The sequence below is a fragment of the Manis pentadactyla genome, chromosome 11, assembly GCF_030020395.1.
Source record: "Manis pentadactyla isolate mManPen7 chromosome 11, mManPen7.hap1, whole genome shotgun sequence".
Lineage (NCBI taxonomy): Eukaryota > Metazoa > Chordata > Mammalia > Pholidota > Manidae > Manis > Manis pentadactyla.
Window position 1 is genome coordinate 27,820,693 of NC_080029.1, and position 16,647 is coordinate 27,837,339.

Below are 16,647 nucleotides of genomic sequence, written 5' to 3' on the forward strand. Positions count from 1 at the left end.
ATTCCATGTATTCAACAAGCATTTGCACAATACTGTTTGGAAATATACAAAAGTGATGGTCTCTAACATATATAAAGCATGGTCCCTAAAAGCAAGGGTCTTACAATCTAGTTGGGAAGACAAGCACAAATACAACTGGGTGCTAAAAGCAGTCAGGGACAGGAGAGTTCATTGTGGTCCCCCACCAAAAATCTGAGAATAACAACAATCCAAGAAAAATGAAATGGTTAGAACAGAGAATTAGTCATAAAGGAAATGAGCAGAATTCAATGTGGTTAAGAGGTTGGGAGAGCCATCCCTTGTTCACATTCATTCTTTGTTTTCTGATTACTATCAGATTTCTTTTTTTTAAATTAAAGTATCATTGATATACAATCTTATGAAGGTTTCACATGAACAACATTGTGGTATCAAGTCCTCACCCCTCCACACTGCAGTCACTGTTTATCAGTGTAGTAAAATGTTATAGTGTCATTACTTGTCTTCTCTGTGCTGTATTGCTTTCCCTGTGACCTAACTCTATTGTGATTGTGAATCATATGCCCCTTAATCCCTTTCTTCTTCTCCACCTCCCCTCCCTGACACCTCCCCTTTGGTAATCACTAGTCCCCTTCTTGGAGTCTGTGAATCTGCTGCTATTTTGTTCCTTCAGTTTTGTTTTGTTTTTATACTCCACAAATGAGGGAAGTCATTTGGTACTTGTCTTTCTCTGCCTGGCTTATTTCACTGAGCATAATATCCTCTAGATCCATCCATGTTGTTGAAAATGGCAGGATTTCTCTTCTTCTTATGGCTGAATAATATTCCATTGTGTATACATACCACCTCTTCTTTATCCATTCATCAACTGATAGATACTTAGGTTGCTTCCATATCTTGGCTATTGTAAATAGTGCTGCAGACATAGGGGTGCATACATCTTTTTGAATCAGGGATGTTGTTTTCTTCAGGTCAACTCCTAGGAGTGGAATTACTGGTCAAATGGTATTCCTATTTTTAGTTTTTTGAGGAACCTCCATATTGCTTTCCACAACAGTTGTATTAATTTACATTCCCACCAACAGTGTAAGAGAGCTCCCTTTCTCCACATTCTCACTAGCATTTGTTGTTTCTTGTCTTTTGGATGGTCGCCATCCTAACTGGTGTGAGGTGATAGCTCACTGCAGTTTTAATTTGCATTAAATTAATGATGATTAGCAATGTGGAGTATCTTTTCATGTGCCTGTTGGCCATTCAAATTTCTTCTTTGGAAAAGGATCTCTTCAGATCCTCCACCCATTATTAAATCCAGTTATTTGGGTGTTGAGGCATGTGAGTTCTGTATATATTTTGGATGTTAACCCCTTATCAGGTAAATTGTTTACAAATATAGTCTCCCATACTGTGGGATGCCTTTTTATTCTGCTGATAGTGTCCTTTGATGTATAGAAGTTTTTAGTTTGATGTAGTCCCACTTGTTCATTTTTTGTTTTGTTTCCCTTGCCTGAGGAGATGTGTTTGGGAAGAAGTTGCTCATGCTTATATTCAAGAGATTTTTGCCTATGTTTTCTTCTAAGAGGTGTATGGTTCATGACTTACATTCAGGTCTTTGATCCATTTCGAGTTTTTGTGTATGGAGTCAGACAATAATCCAGTTTCGTTCTCTTACATGCAGCTGTCCAGTTTTGCCAACATCATTTGTTGATGAGGCTGTCATTTCCCCATTGTATATCCACGGCTCCTTTATCATATATTAATCATATATGTGTGGGTTTATATCTAGGCTTTCTATTCTATTCTACTGATCTATGGGTCTGTTCTTGTGCCAGTACTAAATTGTTTTGATTACTGTAGGTTTGTAGTAGAGCCTGAAGTCAGGGAGCATAAACCCCCCAGCATTGTTTTTCCTTCTCAGGACTGCTTTGGCTATTCAGGGTCATTGTTCTCTTTTAATTTTGAAAAAATTAAAAAATCTATTGATTGAATAATATTTATTAAACCCCTCTGTGAAAAGTAGCTAAAATAATTTTGAGGGACATTTACAGCTAAGTTAATCACTGGCTCAGATGGCACTGTCTAGGTGGTGAATGCTACCCAGACAATTGCAAAAGTTACAGGTGTACCCTGTTTTGACAGAAATGAATGTCTATTAAGAAACAAAACAAAACTACTCATGATGCAGAATGAAATTATTTAATTTGTAAGATCTGACTTTACACAAAACTTTTACTCATGGTGCCAGTTATCCATTTATTGCCTCTCAGTTCCTGACTGATCCTTCTCTGCCCTGCTTTGTGATACTGGAGCTGGACCCTGCAGCAAGCTACATTTCTCTGTCATCTGGCTTGATGTTAAGCTTCCCAACAGAGAGGGCTTGGTGGGAGACTGCAAGGCTAAAGCAGGAAGAAGAAACTTTTCTCCCTTCTTATTGTGTGTGGTTTTATTGCACAGTGACAAGCAGGTTGGCTTGTGGGGGGGTGTCCTCAGCAACGGTCACCTTGCCAATGGCAGCCCTCTGCTCAGTGGTGGGTTCCCTCTGGCTAAGGGCAGATGTTCTGCAGTTCACCAGTGGAATACCTCTGGTAATGGGCAGCCTGTTCCTTCAGCAGCAACGTCCTCTCCCTCAGAAGTCTGAATCTCAGCCCTGTGGGGACCTCCTCTAAGCTTCTAAGTTCCTCTGTGGTTCACTCTCTTTCAGCCCTGGTAGTTTTCTACACTTGCTACCTTTGCATGCCTTACAGACTTCTTTCACCCCTTCAGAAGTTAACCACTTTTCATCTAGCTAACAATTCTTCATTAAAAAATTTCCCTGTTCAAATTACTCCTGACTGCCTCATACAATCACCCCAAAAGACCAAATAAGCAGAGGACATGTGATACCAAGTAAAGCGGATCCCCAAATCCTAATATTAAAATGAATTCCAGAAATTACTGTTATAAAATCTAGAGAAATTCCCCAACATCAGTTCTGAATAAAACAACCATAAATATAAGGTTACTTAAACCATGAGTACTAAGCACTGAAGAACAAGATAAAAGAACAAACTATGTTAGAGAAACTCTTGGATTTTGTTGTGATAAAATTACAAGATTAGTAGCTGACAAGAACCCAACAGATGAAAGAACCTGATTATAAGAAAGCATTTAATACTGTTTCTCCTGGCATCTTCCTTGCAAAATTAATTAAAACTAGCCAGGATATATGAGTCTCATGAATTGAAAACTGGCCTCAAGACCGCAAGGAGTGATTATAAACCGCCTTAAATCACACCGAGGAAAGTGGTACAATGTCCAGGGAGTATTAGACTGGTTATAATCCAGTATTTCCCTTAGTGCTTGGGAAAGTAAAGAGTAAGTTAATTAATGTTCAGCAGACATTAACTAGAAGGGATTTGTGAAAACCACTATAGTCTAAAGTCTCAAAGATTTAGAAAAGTGAAAAGATGTACAAAAGGTAACTCTTTCCTTTTACTACAAACAACGTAAAAAGTAATTTTCACCTTGTGATCTCAAAATCTCCATATGCACATGGGACTACATAAAGTTAATAGGGAAGAATCAAAGTTTTTTTTATCTGGGCTGACTAAGAACAGCAGCCACCTCAGGGAACCTAGTTCTAGTCAGTCTACAGAGATTACATACCCACAGAGAGAAGGATATTTGGGTCTATAAATAATCCTTTGCACAGCTATATCATACAGCAGCTTCAGTTAGTACTTTTAATGAATTTCCTGTCCATGTGGATTTTTATATTTACAAATACATAGAGGCAGAGACAAACAGAAGCAGCAAAAGCAGTCATAACACCAGCAGCCAAACTGAATTTTTATAAAGCTATCACTTATGCCTCAATAAAGAGACTGCCTAAACCCAGAAGTTGTCTGGCCTCTTCCCTCCTCTCCTGCACCTTCCTAGCACCTGTGTCACACATTGGGGATCCAGTGGAGAAGTGAGCAGACATGCTAACAAGTAACTGCAATACTGAGTTAGGGTAGGGGGTAGTAGATGGTGCTGGTAGGGCATATATCATGAGCATGGAAGAAGGTAGGAATAACCTAGTGTAGGAGTCAGGCATGGCCAAAAGTTGCTCCAAAGCAACAGACATGTAAGCTAAGCCAGGAGTTTGCTCTAGTCCCTATGTGGGCTCTTCTCAAAGAATGAGTCGTTAATGGTAATTTCTTACTATGGGACAGAAAAAGACGGTCTGGGGCTTGTTCTCAAATTGCTTTCATCCAGTCAAAAGGGATCCCAGTATCTGTTTTTCTTGAGAAATTCAGGGCTCTGAAAATGCTAGCAATGTACAATTTAGCTAGGAAAGGGCTGGATTAAGCTCCTCCTCCATCCATACCCATACAGATACACTGTGCTTCATGCTTCTTTCTAGTAGTTAGCTGGGTAAGAGGAAGACAGTATTGGCCTTGGAAGTGACTAATTCATGGTAGTGATAAGCAGGCCTTAGGAGAGCTCTTAGGGCCAAAAGCCTTCCCCGAGTAACCATGGTTAGAGAACTTGGGCCAAGCTTAACAAGCAAGTTTAGGAACAGGGACACTGGGATCACACAGGCCTGAATTCTAGTCCTAGCTCTGTCATTCAATACCTTGGGCAAGTGATCTCCTCTCTCTTCATCTGTACAGTGAGGATAATAACCGTAGGTACCCCAGCAGGAGTGGTATCAGGATATAGATCAGGAGCTGGGCACAGTGCTGGGCACATATCAGGAAATGTTAGCTGTTGATATTAGTAACAAACAAGAATCTATCTGTATATGATGGGCTGTATAAGTAGCTGAAGGAATATATATATATACACATATACTTAAATATATATATATACATATTTATGCCTTATTTGTTTATTAAGCCTGTATTTAGCTAAGTTAAAGTGTTATCTTAGAATATCACACAGACAAACAAGATGTAGCAGGTTGAAAATTAGTATCTCTCAGCCCCAAACAATACTTTTTCTTACATTCTCTATTCTGGTTAATAAATCCAATTGAAAACAACTCAAGTTAGAAACTGAGAGTCATCTGCAACTCCTACATCACTCTATCTTCTAAAAGTAGCTGCCTTGACTCTAGTGGTCCACCAGTCATGAGCACTTATGTGCCATAAATTAAAGAAAGGGAGAGAAATACAGTAAAGAACAGGTCAACAGCCTCCACCCTCAACTAACTGTCAGAGTACTCTTCCTAAACAGATGTCAACCAATGTTACCTTCCTGCCCACCATTCTTCAGGGGCCACACAGAGCCTCCGGGATAACACCTTGGCTCATAGGCACAATCGGGCTCCTTCTTAACTTCCCACCCTCATCTCCTAAATGCTTGCTCAGCAGTTCCCCAATATAACATGCTTCACTTCGGGCTTTGCATTCACTGCTGCTTATGTCCAGACTATTCCTTACTCACTGCTCTGTGCAGCGATCACCAACCCCCATGCCCTCCACTGCCCATCCCTAAAGATTATTTAGGATTACTTTCTCTAACCCTGTCTGGGATAAGTACTGTTCCTTAGTGCTTCCCAATAAACTGAAATGTCAAGGACAAAAATGTTATTTTTCTTTATAACCCTGTTCTCAGTAGAGTACACCCACATAGTAGGCACTCATGAATTTATTGAATGATTAAATTAAAAAAACCCTTGTACTTACTATTAACTTAGAAATTCTTAAACATGGGTCACAACTCTGAAACCTGAATAGAATTTAGTACTGATTATATATTTCACTTAGAAACATTGCCTGTCTTAAACAGTGGTTCTTAGCCTTTTGGGGGTCACAAACCAGCAGATATAGCTAGTTATCTATCCAGAGTCACTCCCTCACTTAACCTTTGTTTACAAAACCTTGTTTTATTCAGGTGAAGGGTGATCATGTATGAGGGGAGACTGGGCTCCTTCCCAGTCTCAGAGGATGAATGGTCCATCTAAGCCAGTCATGCTGGTCTCATTTCTCCTGATAGGGAGGTTTAGCCATAGGAATGTGACCAACACTATTCAAGGGCATGTGAAGGGAAATCTGCTTCAGACTTCTGGGATTTTTCTCACTGATAGGAAGATGCACAGGGCAAGAAACAATTCCCTTTTCTGTCTTGGATACTGTTGTCAGCACATGGTGTCAAAAACTGTAGCAGCCATCTTGCAAATATGATGGAAGTCAACCTAAGACAGACTCCATTACACTGAAGGTAGCAAAGCAGTAAGACGGAACAAAGGGGGAGGGGTCTCTGATGATAATGCTGAGTCACGGAATTGACCAACCCTAAAAATGAAGTACTTCTGGACTTCTGTTATATGGAATGTCCTTATTCTTTAAGCCATCTTAGTGGGGTTTTCTGTGATTTGCGGACAAAAACATCCCAAATGATGGAGAGTGTATTAGTTTGCTGGGCTATTGTAGCAAACTACCACAAACTGAGTTGGCTTAAACACCCAAAACTTATTGTCAAACAGTTCTGGAGGCTAGATCACAGTTCTAGAAGTCCAAGATCAAGGTGTTGGCAGAGTACCTTCCTTCTGAGGCTATGAAGGAAGGATTTGTTCCAGACCTCTCCCCTTGACTTTCAGATGGCTGTCTTCTCCCTATGTCTCTCCACATCATCTTCCCTCTACGTGTGCTTATCTTTGTGTCAAATTTCCCCTTTTTCTAAGAATACCGGTCATACTGGATTAGGACTCACCCTGATGGTCTCACTTTAACTTGATTCCCTCTGTAAAGACCCTATCTCCAAATCAGGCCACCTTCTGAGGTACTAGAGGTTAGGACTCTGACAAATATCTTTTGGGGGGACATAATTCAACCCGTAACAGAGCTCTTTTTAAAAATGTAATGGATATTCTCTGCAGAAAAATACACTTGTATATGCACACACATATAATTTTGTTTAGAATTTCAGAAGATTACTAGACTCTTAGGTTAAGAACACAGTTTCCGTATCTAATGAATAAGAGACACTCAAGCATTACCACACAAAAACAGAAGCATAACCCAGTGATTGCCTAAGTAGCAACATTACACTGTGGGTAATTCTAAAGGTGTTGTGTTAACTATATAGAAAGCCAGGAAAGACATTTTATCGAATGAAGGTTATGCCAAAATTGCCAGAAAGCTTTAGGAAAGGGAGTTAAGAGAATCTTTTCTTAAAAGGATGAAGTAAATGATTTTTCAAAATTTTACTTAAATCAATAGAACAAAAAGGTACCCTACAGTATGGGAGAATATATTCATAAATGACAGATCCGATAAAGGGTTGACATCCAAAATATATAAAGAGCTCATGTACCTCAACAAACAAAAAGCAAATAATCCAATTAAAAGATGGGCAGAGGAACTGAACAGACAGTTCTCCAAAGAAACTCAGATGGCCAACAGACACATAAAAAGATGCTCCACATTTCTAGTCATCAGAGAAATGCAAATTAAAACCACAATGAGATATCACCTCACACCAGTAAGGATCGCCACCATCCAAAAGACAAACAGCAACAAATGTTGGTGAGGTTGTGGAGAAAGGAGAACCCTCCTACACTGCTGGTGGGAATGTAAATTAGTTCAACCATTGTGGAAAGCAGTATGGAGGTTCCTCAAAAAGCTCAAAATAGAAATACCATTTGACCCAGGAATTCCACTTCTAGGAATTTACCCTAAGAATGCAGCAGCCCAGTTTGAAAAAGACAGATGTACCCCTATGTTTATCGCAGTACTATTTACAATAGCCAAGAAATGGAAGCAACCTAAGTGTCCATTAGTAGATGAATGGATAAAGAATATGTGGTACGTATAGACAATGGAATATTATTCAACCATAAGAAGAAAACAAATCCTACCATTTGCAACAACATGGATGGAGCTAGAGGGTATTATGCTCAGTGAAATAAGCCAGGTGGAGAAAGACAAGTACCAAGTGATTTTACTCATATGTGGAGTATAAGAACAAAGAAAAACTGAAGGAACAAAACATCAGCAGAATCACAGAACCCAAGAAAGGACTAAAAGTTACCAAAGGGAAAGGGACTGGAGACGATGGGTGGGAAGGGAGGGATAAGGGCGGGGAAAAAGAAAGGGGGCATTACGATTAGCATGTATAGTGTGGGGCTGGTGCATGGGGAGGGCTGTGCAACACAGAGAAGACAAGTTGTGATTCTACAGCATCTTTCTATGCTGATGGACAGTGACTGTAATGGGGTTTGTGGGGGTGACTTGGTGAAGGGGGGAGCCTAGTAAACATTATGTTCTTCATGTAATTGTAGATTAATGATAAAAAATAAAAGGAAAAAAAATTTTACTTAACACTTTTAGGGATAATTTGGGTGAGGTTTTTTTTAACCTCAGAATTTCTAGTATTTAATCATTCTTATAATTAAATGAAAATATTCACTCTATTAATACAAAAAGAAAACCTATTGTACTTTCATTAATCCAATAATGTTAAGTGTTAAAATTTAAATAGTTGAGATCCAACCACTTGGGAATGCAGAGCCTTTAAATATTTGCTCACATGGGCCCAACAAACCTGTGTTGAGTAAGTTTGGAAGGAGCTCTTGGGCCCAGCAAAACAGCAGGTAACAAAGGTTAGAAAGAACTGAGAGGAAAACTATAACCATCTGGGTGGAACATGAATGTAACTTGCAACATGTGAAGGACTAGAACATTCTGAAATTTTGTGCTATCTGGGTTTGAGAAATGGCATTTGAAACCATTAAGGATCATTTGTGAACTGCTGCTATCAAGGTTAGATAAATTTGATTTCAGCTCTCTAGTGATAAATAACTTCAGGTAGTAGTAAGGATAGGGATGACAAACAGGCACTTTTCTTCTTTCTTAACATTAAAGATTCGCTGCAAAACAATGTTAAATTAGAAAATAAACTGTCATAAGGACAAATCGTTGAAATTTTGATCAAGAGACTTCTTAAGTTGAAACAAAGAACTGGGAACATTTGTAAAACCATCTGGCAAATGATGCACAAAATCCCTAATTACTGAGACTAAGAAGTTGTACATTTTTCATCTGTGGGAAATCCTCAGAGCAGCAAGTGCAGAACCCACAATAAGTAATAAAAATTTGTCTCTCCTGGGGAAATAGGTACACACTACATGGAGAGGGTGGGATTTGAAATGGCCTTGATGGATATATAGAAGTTTTCCAGATAAAACTGGAGAAAAAAGACTAGGTCGATGTTAGGAAAGTCCTGTGAAAGCCTGAAGAATTTGAATTTCATCTTGTAGGACCCAAGGAGCCAAAGAATTCTTATAAGTAGGAATATCAGATAATTAGCTTTGTTTTTAAAGAAGTGTCTGTGGTATCAGAAGATAAGACTTTTTCACCACTGACCATGACAACTAACAATGCCATAAACCTAGCAGAAGCTCAATTAATACTTGTTGTTAGGCTGACTGACTGAAGCCTGAGGATAAAGGTTATCAGAACTGTGGAACATGGGTGGAACATGAATGTAACTTGCAACACGTGAAGGACTAGTAAACAAGGCTTAGTCCAAAAAACCAATACTGGGCTTTCATATAAAGCAACAAAAGTATTTAAGGCTTGATGCTTGCTTTTTATTATTGCTCAAAAAGGGGCAAGTATTACGATCTGTAACCAAATTATGCCAACTCTTTTTTTTCTACATTAATATGACTTTTTCTGGCTTAAATAGGAGGACAAAGCAAATCAATAACTTACCTAGAGGAAATAAAGCCAAGTAAAATTGCATCTAAAACATCAATGTTTATTTCAGCCTGTAAGCCCTTTTCTTCCTCAGCTGTACAGTCTCCAATCATCCCTGAAATACAAGTGATTGGGCTCTTCTGGACCCACCAGTTAAGAGGAGGGAACATTTATTTACCGTCAATTCATGGGACACTAATCTCCTTCCCACTCCTCTGATTACAAGCAAGCAGGATGCTAGAGGAGAGGCCTCAACAGAAGCTTTAAAAATAAATAAATAAACCCAGCCCCTTCTGCTCCAGGAATACAGAAAAGATTGGCATTAATAGAAGAGAAAGTGATCTGCCCAAACAAAAGGCAATCTGAAGGAGCAAACCCCACACACTAACCTGGCATTATTGCTAGGAAGATAGCATACTTGTTAAAAATGTATATTTTAATTTTCTGTATTGCAAAAAGCCCCAATTTGCCCAGGGATCTAGCTAAGCTGCCATTTTCTACTACGACAGGGTCTAATCTTTATTTAATGGATTTAGCATCTATCTTTACTAGAGTGGTCTCTAAGGAAAAGGGGAGGGGAGAATGAAGGGGCAGAGAAGAGATGATCAGATCCCCCTCCCCCTTTCATCCATCCGGCGCTCATGTTTGTGTTCAAAATTCAATTACCTCCTTATTGATACTTCACAGAGATATTTAAGCTGCAAACATGAAGCCCTGATTTCCCAAGGGGCCATGCCCCTCTCTATTTCACTGCTCTGCTTCCCCCTGGGTGAATTCCTGAGGCGTCCATATTAATAGGTAATCAGTCACAATTCATTTATTAAACAGCTAGCAAGGTTTATCAGCCTGCCCTGATTAGCCCGAAGAAACCACTGAATTCCTAATTTATTTATGGAAATGTAAGTGTCTTTTTGAATTCCATTCAGGAGCTGCAGGAGTGTTTTGGTCTTAGTGCACTGCAATCTAACAGGCAGCACTAGCAGCAGGCAAGCTTTCCAGGAAGAAGAGGGGCTGCTTGCCACCAGAAGGCAAAGCGCCAGGAACATACACTGCGTAGATTCTTCTTCTGGCCATGGGATTTGAGTCCACATAATCCTTGGATTAGTACTTATTTGATTGCTTTCTGTTTACATAAAAGAGTTTAAAATGTTGTCACTAGGCAGCCATTACTATCCACTGTAACAAAAATCAATCTCAGGGATGCTGCTTTTTGATTGGCAGAAAAGTGGCCCTTAATGGAGTAGAATTGAGGACCTCAGTGAGTTAAAAGACAATCATTCTTAGCAGAGTTAAAACCAACACTAGGCTGGAATACAAACCAAAACCACTAAAATAACACTTTTCAAGCATTCATTTTAGAGTAGTAACTAAACCAGACTGTGTTTTAATCTTACACTGTTCTGGGCTGCAGTGACAAAACAGCTTTTTGTATAATTTCTACAATTCTAATCAATTAACAATTCACCCAAAATTGCCCATTACTAATTAAAAGGCCAATTCAGATTAAATAAAACTCTTAAGAGTAACATTAAAACTCATGCTAACAGCCCCAATAGGTGCACTTGGAAAAGAAACTGTTTCAGGGACATGAGCAGATGGTATAACCTACACTCTTATTTTCAGCCAGAATTAAGACTGGCTTCTTCTGAAAAAAGGTAAAATATAAAAAATATAAAGAATGGAGCCAATGTTTCAATGCCAACAAAGAATACTGTTAATATTTATCTTCGTGTGGATTACTCACAGCCAAAATATTCAAACCCTCATCTGCCTTCCAGATAGTCCATTATGAATAAGAGTAACCTCCCTGTATAACCTAGTGTATGCAGTGAAAGGCAAACCCTAATTGTAAGAAAAACCTCAAATCCTAATTGAGGGAAATTCTACAGTTACCTGACTCCTTAAAACTGTCAAGGTCATCAAAAACAAGGAAGTCTGAGAAACTCTTACAGCCAAGAGGAGCCTATGGGGAGATTTGACTACTAAATGTAATTACGGTATCCTGGATGGGACCCTGAAATAGAAAAAGGACATTAGGGAAAAATTAGGGAAATGTGAATAGTGTATGGCGAAAAAAGTTTAAAAAAGAAAAGTTAATTCAGTGTAACAAATGTACCACAATAATAGTAATAGGGGAAACTGGGTGTGAGTTATATAGAAACACTCCTTCACAATTTTCCTATAAATGTCTTTTCTAAAATTTAAAGTTTCTTTAAAGAACAGAAAGTGACACTTTACAAGCTAAATTAGAAGATGGTCAAAACATGAATAAGAAATTTTTATATTTTCACAAGAGAAGGTTAAAGATAACTTCTGAAAAGTCATTTTTTATTAAAAACAGTATCTTTGGAATAATACTGAAAGATAATACATTGGTAAATGAAAATTTCCATATATATTTATTTGTTTTATCTAACAGGAATAGCAAATATATATAAAATATATTTAGTTATTGGTATATTTAGTTTTCAGCTTTTTAAGTGTATTCTCCAGAAAATGTCATCTCCATGCAAAACGTCAATAACTATTTATTATTATAATAGGAACCCCCATAAAACACACACACACACACACACACACACACACACACAATATACAAAAAAGAAAATGGCAAGCCAGTTACAATATTAAAAATATATATAATTGGGAAGGTGTTTGAAAAGAAAATCAATATAGCCTCAACCAAATATTAACAGTCTTTAGATTGTGTTAATGTTACTGTTCCTCTCCTTATGTTTTACTCATCAATAAATGATTTGTATGTCTTCTGGCTAATGATGAAACACAGGCTCAAGTCAGGAGCATCAACTCTCCCCATTCCCAAAGTAATAACTGCATGCATTAGAATTCTGTCAATAACTCCAAAGTGAGACCTAATCTATTTCCTTATAAGGCCCTATTTCTTCTTTGAACTTTCCAATACATAAAAATAGCCATGTATGGCCCTGGCTTCCAAAATACACACTAACTGTGGCAAAGTAAAAAGCATCATGGCAGGCACAGCATTAACATACTACAAGCAACCGCTATGGAGTCAGATGACTAGATTTGGTTCACAGCTCCTGGGCTAGCCCAGATCTTCGCCAACTATAAAATGGGGACAGTGGTCCACCTTAGTCAGAAGGTAGTTGTGAGGCTTTGGAAACTATGCACTGAAAGCACTCAGCACAGAGCCATATAATGATGGCTGTTGAAGCTATGCTTATCAGTGTTTCTCAGCAAGCACCCAATGACTACAGGCAGAAAACCTGAGGAAACAAAGTTAACTGAACAACATAAAAACAATGTACAGTCCACCTGTGGAGTTCAGTAACTTTAACAGCATCCTTAAAGACAACACGCCTACTTGATGCATTTTACAACCTAAATGGAAGGCAAAGCAATCATTATCACCTATATTTTACAAATGAGAAAAAGAAAAAGCAGACAGGTTAAGTGATTTGACCAAGGCTAATAATGAACAAAGCCAGGACTTGAATGTAGTTCTTCAGGCTCCAAATGACTAGTTTGTTCACTGGTCTCCCATTATGCATAATAAGCATGTTTTGTCCTTTGACTGGTAACTCTTGACTTCCCAGGCATATGACTCTAATCCATGTCAAATTCCTTACAACTAAAATTCCTAATGCCATAAGGTTTCTTAAACCCCACTCCACTGTCAAACACTACCATTTTAAGAAAATTTCAATATGAAAAAAGAGACACAGTCAAATAACATTTGATTTGCATTAGAGTAACCAACAAAGACAGTGGTCAATCACTGTAATTTTTCTTTTAATTTATGCTCAAGTGCATTCTAATCTCTTCATCAATAAATTTCACTGACATCTTTGTCCAAAGCAGTTAGTCATTATCTCAATCTTGACATACACATATTCCTAAAAAGGAGACAGAAAAGAAAAAAAGACACTGCTCAAATCCTCCCTGAATATTCTCTATCCATAAACACCCATTTAAAGCAATACTACATTAAACAAAATTCCTCTTGCAGGTTATCATTCTAGGGTTTTATGTGGGAAATATTTGCTCTACATTTGTGGACTCTAAATCTTGTTAGTTCATTCAAAATAATAACACATGAAACAACAAATGGACGAAAATCGTATAATGCTCTTTCTGGTCTACTTGTCCCAGCATGTGACCCTTTATCACTCCTACTGAAAAAAGTTGCTAAGAGTTACCCACAAGTACCCACATTTTAACTGAAAACTTTAAAGGGAATACTGCCATCTACTGAATCACATTCACTACCATTCTTTCTCTAGCACAGTGATACCTCATTTAACGACTCTGAGGGAACTAAATTTTTAATATTAAGGATGTTTATGTTAAAAGTAAACTTTTAAGGCAGCAAAAGAAATTATATACATTTACAGATACTCTAGATTAAAATACCAGAAAAAAACAATTCCTTTTATTCTTACATAATTACATAAGGTCTATGCTCAGCAATATGTTGAAATCTAGGGGATTGGTTCCCTTCCTCTTCAACATCCCCTTTCCTTACTGGCTGGAAAATCCTAATGCTTGAAACTTTCTCTCATGAGCTTCCCATACTAAATCAGAAAGGCGATGAGAGCTAGAATTTCAATTTAAGGCCAGACTGGTTATTACGCTTTGGAGTGAATTAGTTTCAGTTTTCCTTTCAGCTACTATTTCTCTTAAAAACTTTTTTAAGCTAATTTTTAAAAGTGAAATACACACAGAAAAATGCACAAATCGTAAGTATACATGTGAGAACTCTCACAAAATGAACATATCTAACAGCCACATACATCTATATAGAGAACCATTACAAGCATCCCAAAAGCCTTCTTTCTCATGCCCACTCCCAGCCACCACCATAACCCGATGCAACCATTATTTTGATTTATAGCACCATAGATTAGCTTTGCTTGTTTCTGAACTTTATATAAATAGTACGGGATAACATGCGCTCTTTGTTTCTAGCTTCATTTACTCAATATTATGTTCCTGAGACTCATTCATGCAAGTTTGTTCATTTTCATGGCTGAATAGTATTAATTCTATTGTATTAACATATCATAATTTATTTATTCATTCCACCATTAGTGAACTTTTGGATTCTTTCTAGTTTGGGTCTATTATGAATATTTTTGTATGCATCTTTTGGAATACAAATGTTTGCACTTCTATGTCTAGCACTGGAATTACTGGATCATAGGACATATGCATAATCAGCTTTAGTAGCTACTACCTAACAGGTTTCCAAAATAGTTGCACTGATAACCACTTGCCATTTAAAGTCTCCTATTTCTCAGCAAAGGGTATCTTTCGATTGTAAATTGTTCCCAGTTAGAAGAATCTGAGACACTTGGGAGCAGGCAGGGTATAGTTAGGGGAAGACAATTCAGAGCGTTGCTAAAATCATTATCTGAGCCTTTCCCAAACTCCCAGTCCCTCCTTGAGGACTATGACCGAGAGTCCAGGTGTTGCTAGAAGCCTGTTTTGAGAAAAGGAGTCTGAATCTCATGTCATGGCACTATTAGTGTTTCTATAGCAGCAGGTTTCTTCCATCCACGTTCTCCTAAACACTCTCTAAACCCTAATCAAAACTCAAACTCCCAGAGAAAGATATGTTTTTGTGCACAAGCTAAGTTGTTTTAGTTCAATTTCAGACACATTTTTATACCATGACTTTCCTCCTATATGATTACATGGAATGTGTTTTGAAGTAAAGAAGTTTCTGAAAAATGAGAATATTACTGGAATTGAATTGGAATTACTACAATCGGAACCTCTTCTCCAAGATTTTTTCTATTTATAGTGACAAAGACCCTTGTCCATAATGTGAGAATACCATGCGTAACTTCATTCATGTACCCATCAGGCTTGGTGCAGTCTTATCTCATCATGATGTCTCAACTTAAAGGCAAAAAGGAGACAGCTGCCAGAATATTTTAATACCTTTGAATTTAGAGAATTGCTCTACGTCAGTCTAATCATTTTGTAGAGTTGTAAAAATATCTACTACAAAAGCGGTGCTGTAAGTATGTGTCCTTATGTAACCGAGGGTAATAAAACACTGCACAGCCCTGGGTCAGAGTCTGCCAAGCCAGACTGATATACATCAGTGCTGCTGTGAATTTTTAAAACTGCTCTAGCTAATCTTTTTAAAGGACTCTTATTTGTTTATTTAAATAAGAATTAGCTGCAGTAGTACCCAAATGCTTCAGTGATTCAACAATGAGTTGTGGATAATGAAAATTCAGAAATCATTGTGGCATGTCATAAGGAGGTTAACATTTAGCATGTAGAAGAAAAAAAAATCAATCTATTTTTTTGAATTAAGGATCTTTGAGACTCTGATGGGTAGTAAATCTGTTCAGTATAGAAAGCAGGAAAAATCAAAATCATTGTCAAGGTACAGGTCAAATTCATGCTAGCCAGAAATGCTTGATGGCGGCTACTTTCTTATCTCTTTGTTGTCACTTACAGGCTTCGCAGGGTAAACCCACAGAGCCTGCAGCATGGCGTGGTGGCCAGATTATGATGTAAGATTACTGGTCTGTATGTGGACAGACAGACAGACAAGCAATGCCTTTTACTGTACTAGCAAATTGGGCTGCCAGCAAGGGAAATGAATACGAGAAAAAAGGATTTGTGCAGGTGAATCAAAGAGTAACTGCTACAAGGAATGTTACATTTTACACGGAATCTTATAGTAAGGAGGAAATCAATTTGCCAATGATGACATATAGGATTTATTTTTTTTCGTTCCAGTTTAAATACCACTTTTTTAAAAATTAAAAATATTTTTTAAATCTCTCAGGATCAGGGCCACTACTAGCTAATATGGTGTTGGGCATATCAGAAAAAGGGACTCCTTTTTCCTGGATAAATACAACCCTACACCAGGGTACAGAGCTGGATTTCAGTGCCCACTTACCCCTTGGCCAGCTGTCCTTGTATAGTATGCAAACTGACCAACTGTAAATACCACTTTTTAAAAAACTCTATCTAACCACCTTTAGCTCTC

General features: G+C 37.9%; 1 protein-coding gene across 7 annotated transcripts in view; it reads right to left on the reverse strand.

Annotated features, from left to right (window-relative positions):
- The window catches only part of LIN52 (lin-52 DREAM MuvB core complex component), a 190,182-nt gene that overhangs the window by 70,710 nt on the left and 102,825 nt on the right, over positions 1-16,647 (reverse strand). The window contains exon 6 of one of the 7 annotated variants that reach the window (XM_036913218.2): positions 12,110-13,525. The exons of the other annotated variants lie outside the window; for them this stretch is intronic. Within the exon in view, the coding sequence (XP_036769113.1) occupies positions 13,524-13,525 (2 nt within the window). The 3' untranslated portion in view covers positions 12,110-13,523. Of the gene's footprint in view, positions 1-12,109; positions 13,526-16,647 lie in introns of those variants that run through there. 7 annotated transcript variants of the gene reach the window in all.